Consider the following 6,000-nt stretch of genomic DNA (forward strand, 5'->3'; position numbering starts at 1 on the left):
TAGCAAGAAGCAGGCCTGTGAGTGCATACTAAAGAGCAATACACGAGACATTTTAAATTCTGTTTTAAAATTTGCATATGAGCATTTTTACACTGTTGGCATTATGAATTGTTGTGAACCACCCTGAATGCTTCACCTCGGGGGTGATATAGATATGTAATGAGAAGAAATAATTTCAGATGTGTTAGACACAGAGTTGAGCAGAATTCTAAATAACTATAACCGCTATTCCTAAGAGTTAGTCCCTTAGTTTCTCAAACAATGTGTTGAAAAGAACAATTCTGTAGTCTCTAGGAGAGCATCCCAGGGACCGTAGGGTTGTTTTGAAAAGCCCTTCTGAGGTCACTCTGGAGATCTGCTCCCCTGCCACCTTGCAGCTTGTGCAGAAACAATCATATTGGCGTCCCTCCCAGGAGAGGGAAGGAGGACAATGTGGTGGGCAGGGAGGGGAGGAGACCTGTGAGGTCAGGATATGAGATATTCTGAGTCTCCATCGGCCTGCTCCCCTAACGTACCTTTCCTAGATGGGTACCTTTCCTAGATGGGCTGAAAAGCCTGTCTACTGCAAAACATCAAAGATGGAGGGTGGGAAGCCTAGATCACCTCCATCTCTCCTTCTGTACTGCCAGCTTCAACCCAGCAGAGTATAAGAAGCTTGGAAGCCTCCTGGTTCAAAGGTGCCCAGGCAGTGAGGATGCATTCTGTAAGACTGTGACTGTAGAGTAGTTCTACGAATGGAGATTTGTCATCTTTTATTTCCCTTCTCGTTTTATAGATAGGAATTTCCCTTCAGCCCATAGAAGTACAAAAGAACATCTATGCATCAGTTATAGAAGATATGATTTTAAAGGTAAGCTACTATAACATTCTCTCTCATGAAATGCAGAAAATTGTGGGTTAGATGTGGCTACATGTCCAAGGTTCTACCTTGATTCTTGCACCTTTCATTTTTTCTTTTATTTTATCCTTTCCTGCAATTGTGGAATAGTTTTGAGTATGTGTAAGCTCTTGGCAAGTTTAAAGAAACTAAACAGAAGATGAATCTTCTTTGGTAACAATTTTGTGCCCAGTATTTTGTAATTTGAAATAGTCTTAGGACACGTTCAATCCTGTGGCTTCTAAATGCTGTCTGGAGAGCCAGAGAGGATGCTGGAGTCCTGGCCAGCACGGTTGTTCTGGAGCCAGTAAAGAAGGGGGCATCACTGTGGGACGAGGTGGGGAGGAGACATGATTCTCCATTGGGCATCAAGGAAGCCCAGTGGTGCTTCAGCCCTTCTCACAAGAGGGGGCAAGAAACATAGATGGCCAAAAACAGCCATCTGTGTCTTCTGCAAGGTGGGAGAAGCTCTAGGCGATCCTTGCCTCTGTTTTCCTTCCACTTGCAATTGTTCCCGCACTCAGTTGGATGTCCATAATCTTCCAAAGTTGGAGAGTTATGGACAACCACACTGGAAGGCTCCCTTAGCTGCGTTTTTAAAGTTTGGCTTGTTTGATACTTGAAAACATTCCGTTGACGTCTGCTGCTTGTCTTTGAAACTTCCCCTGTAACAGGCCACGGAACAACTGGCCAATGACATACTAAGAGAAGCACTGGCAGTTGGCTACCAGGCAGCTCCTCGCCACAGGTATATCTTTGGCTGTCTGTCTGTCTGTCTTTCTTTATTATTACACATTTATATCCCATCGTTCTTCCTCTTATAGGAACCCAAGGCAATTTGCACAGCCCACCACTTGTATCTTCGCAACAATCTGGTGAGGTTGGTTGGATTGAGAGTCAGGAGCTGGTACAAAGTCATTCAGTGAACCTCAGTGGCAGGTGGAACTAGAGCCCAGATCTCTGGAGTCCTTATCCAAAACTCCCTGCCATACCATATTAGTTCTCCCGGTTTAGTTTTAGCTTAGTTTATGTTTTTGCTTAGTCAGGTGGGACGTCTTTTTACCCCCAGAGACTGGATTGGCAATGGCAATGAATGCACATGGGGGCAGTGAAAGTCAGCAGTGTTACCACACCCTGTTTTCTCTTTCCCTCTCACCCCATTCAGCATCTGAGAGGGGAAGTTTAATGGTTCCTTTCCCACACCCTTATCCTGCCTCTAAATGCTGTTAAGAATAGCTTTTCCTAGCAGCACTAAGCTGGGCGGGAGGGAGGTGCCGAAGTGAAATGGGGGGATGGTCCCCCATGTGCCTCCTTCCCATCCCAGTCCCACTCCCACCAGCCCACTTAACAGCGGAGTGGCAGGTGGAGTCGGCCATTTATGGCAGGTCATACTCCCAGGGACCACATACAGAATACAGGTCAAACCAGTACTGCAAACCATATGGCATGTTTCATTGGACAGAAGCTGTATTATTTGGGAGACAATAAATTTAAACTGGCTTAGTCTCCAAAGGACCCTTGGAGAGTGGTGAGACAGAACTCCACATCTTCTGGTCACTAGGTGCTATGTGCCCAAGGGGTTTTTGAGTCTGAGTTTCTCAGGCAGCTGTTTCTCCCCTCCCCACCCGCCATGTCACATAGCAAACTGCTCTTGGACCCAAGTAGCATCATGGAAATCAAAACTTAGCTGAGCACTGTCAGGCTCTTGCTGGTGACTAAAGCAGAACTTTGGATCCCAGAGACAGCAGAGGGTATGGAAGGGACCATAGCTCAGTGACAGCTTGCATGCTCTGCCTGCAGAGGGTCCAAGGATCAGTCCACAGCTTCTCCAGTGTAAAGGATCAGGTGATGGGACAGACTTTGCTTGAGACAGTGAAGAACCAATGGCATTGGCAGGGCCAGATGGACCAATGTTCTGACCTGGTTTAAAGCAGCTTCCTTTATGGTATATTTTGGGTGCTTATATCTTTATAATTTGGGGCTTATTTAATTATATGGTAACTGAAACATAATTAAGAATGAATGAATTAAGGGTGCATAGCTATCTGGGGAATCCTCGGAATTATAGGACTATTTTCTGTCTAAACATGCATAACTCTGCTTTCCCAAGGCACTTTTTCAGCACTTCTGCCCTGAAATATATGTCAAAAATATACTCAATGAACCAAGTTAAATAATTACAGACTACAGATCTAGACCATGTTTGTATCTGCACTTCTGTGTGCTTCACAGTCAGCTTTCCCTCAACATGGTGCTTTTCTGATACATCTGATGCCCATAATGCCCAGCGAATGCACCTGCCGGCTAGAGAGTATGGTGGCTGTAATCCAGCACATCTGGAAGGCACCAGATTGGGGAAGACTGGTTTAAGTGATCCCTTGTGGGCTTTGTTAACCAGAACGGATGACCAGTTGCTGCACAGATGCTCAGTTACCTAAATTCCTTTGGCATACATTCTCCATAGGACTCCAAGAGAGATCACAGTGATGAATATTCACCAAGCCATCTGTAACATCCCTTTTCTGGACTTCCTCACAAACAAGCATATGGGAATATTGAATGATGAACAGTAATCTGAACTGCAAACCCACAGAAAAGTCAGAATGAGGACTCCTGAGCATCTAGATGTTGATGTGTCTAGATACATATTTTTAGTGTTGGGGCTTGAATTCTGCAAACTAAAGTGACAGACACACAGAGAAAAAACAGTTTAAAAGGCCTTTTCAAAAATATATTAACCCTTTCAAGAAAACTTGTAGTCCTTTCTCTAAAAAAGAAAGAAAGAAAATCAGTTCCAAATTCAGCTACCTGATTTCATTGAAAATTGCTCCCAAGTCAGCTTGCTGCTATAGCTAAGATTGTATATTAGATCATGACCTTGATTAGTGGGGTCCTGCTTTTGTATGCAAATGACTTATTACAGGCACCTGTTCCTATGATCTGGTAAATACACACTTCCCTACTTCTTCAGAGACTAGCCATGTCCAGCATTGAAATGAAATGCATAGTTAAGAAGCAACAGGTTGGTTTGGAGTACAAGAAAGAGCCTGGCCTAGCCTTGGTTTGTGTATTCCCCTTTCCTCTTCTGGTGTGATTTAGAGTTTGGAAGCTTTCATGAAGTCATCCTTGCTGAATCAGACCAAAGTCCTGTTGAGACCGGCTTTCTGTTCTTACAGTGCCCAAGCAGATGCCTGAAGTAGGGCATACCTTCAATTTCATACTCGTGTTCAGGTTTCCAGCAACTGGTATTAGAGGCATTCTGCCTGATACTGGAGGCAATATATTTTAAATTTTGTAATGTATTCTGGTTTATATGAATTGCAGTTGGCATGTTACGAAAACCTGAACATGGAAGCAAACCAAATTTAAATGTGGCTTGTTTATACATGCAGCTTTTTTCCATTAACCATGATGAAAACTAGCCACAGTTTGGAGATTGGGTAAACGCTTAACTGCAGTCAATCTAAAATAAAAGTAGAAACTTGGTATTTCTTGTGGCCACAACAAAAAAAGGAGAGCGTTCAATTCTGGGTCAAAGCAAAACAGATTCTGCTACATTTGCATGCAATGAAAGAGCTGCTTAGACAGATACACAGAAAGGTGGCAAATATTTATCCTGTTAAAGTGTGAGATGGCAAACCAGGCATCACCAAGTCTCTTTGGAATAGCCTGGGAGCTTATTCAAGATGATTTACTCTGAAATCAGCTGTTTGAAAGAAATGTTTTCAAACTGTCATGTCACTGACCTAGTTTGGCTTTTATACTATAAAAAACCCTTTTTTCCCCTATGGGCTTCCATTGACTGAGATGTTTTAGTTGGCCAGCAAAAAAAAAGAAGAAGAAGAGAAGAGAAATTTTGTAGTATTTTTGTTGAATCTGTTTGAATTTTAATTTTATTTGCTGGTTTTAGTATTTTGAGTTGTGTGAAGCCATTAGAAATTTTCATTTCAATTCCTGACAATAGAAATGGTCTAGCCTATATTAAGGTATACTATTAGAACATAAATTTTTGCTAGAGAGTTTTCAGGATCTGCCTATTTCTGTGTCTTAGCAGATTTTGGTGATTAGTTACGCTTAATACTGAAAGGGCTGGGTAAAAACATCAGTCCACTTGCCTTTCTCAGGACTGTCCCTGTATGGTTCTTCCTCTTGTGATCTTCACTAATCCCTCCCTGTTTGCTTTTCTGAACTGGGGAGCTTTCTGTTGTTGGTAGCTGCCACATTGGATGCAGACATTGTGGATGGGAATAAAAGCTCCCTTCCTTCTGGGCTGGGCTGGGCTGGACTTCTGATCCAGATTAGTGCCCCTACCAAACCCCCATAACAAAAAGGGAGCTGCCTCTTCTTATTTAGCACTGACTGAGCCTTTGACATTTAACTGGCTCTTCTTACTGTAAGTGGTAACATTTCTGCTGTTGGCCCTTCTCTCAGTAAACTTTAGATAGTAGGAGAGAAGGCTTAACACATAACAAGATTATTAAAACCAGTATTAATCCATCTAACAAAGATGGGCTGTTACCTTGAGGTGGTGAAGGATCAATGCAAAGGAGGAAAAGCTGCCCCTTTAAAATGTAATTAGCTTCAGACTTGACTTTTGATTTGGGCAGATCTTTCCTTCCTTAGAAAAAGAAATTGTTATTGTCTAGCAGTGACTCTAGGCTGGTTTATTTAAAAAAATCTTTGTGGTTAAGTTGAAGGAATAAGACAGCTTCCACATGCCCAGGTTGCTTTTGCTGAACCAGAGTTACCACCTTGAAATGAGAGTAAGGCTACTATTGTTGAAACTGGTCCTTGTCTTAAATCCTGTGCATTGTCTGTATTATACTGTATAATATACATTGTGTAATATACATTTACAATAAATTTTCTTTATTAAAACCAACAGGTGGGGTTTTGGGGGGGGCGTTTTCTGCTCTAAGCCTATCTGCTTTCTTGTGTATCTGCAGTGCAGGTTGGAGGGGAGGGTGATTGGCAGCTGCCACATTAATTCAGGGTTCTTTCTTGCTCCATTATCCCTGCTTCCAGATAGACCTCACCTTGTACTTCCACTTAGGATGCTAATTCATTGTTTTACTCTGAGGACCATCTCTTTCACTGCAGTTGTATAGGTAGCACTGTCTAAA

General features: G+C 42.6%; 1 protein-coding gene across 10 annotated transcripts in view; it reads left to right on the forward strand.

Moving 5' to 3' along the window:
* Positions 1 to 5,759, forward strand: part of YEATS2 (YEATS domain containing 2) — a 47,810-nt gene extending 42,051 nt beyond the window's left edge. For all 10 annotated transcript variants that reach the window (XM_044435948.1, XM_044435956.1, XM_044436002.1 and 7 more), the window contains 3 exons: positions 776 to 850; positions 1,552 to 1,625; positions 3,342 to 5,759. In XM_044435948.1, the coding sequence (XP_044291883.1) occupies positions 776 to 850; positions 1,552 to 1,625; positions 3,342 to 3,450 (258 nt within the window). In that variant the 3' untranslated portion in view covers positions 3,451 to 5,759. The remainder of the gene's footprint in view (positions 1 to 775; positions 851 to 1,551; positions 1,626 to 3,341) is intronic.
* The last annotated feature ends 241 nt before the right edge of the window (positions 5,760 to 6,000 follow it).

The sequence above is a fragment of the Varanus komodoensis genome, unplaced genomic scaffold (assembly GCF_004798865.1).
Source record: "Varanus komodoensis strain SLA01 unplaced genomic scaffold, ASM479886v1 scaffold1, whole genome shotgun sequence".
Classification (NCBI taxonomy): Eukaryota; Metazoa; Chordata; class Lepidosauria; order Squamata; family Varanidae; genus Varanus; species Varanus komodoensis.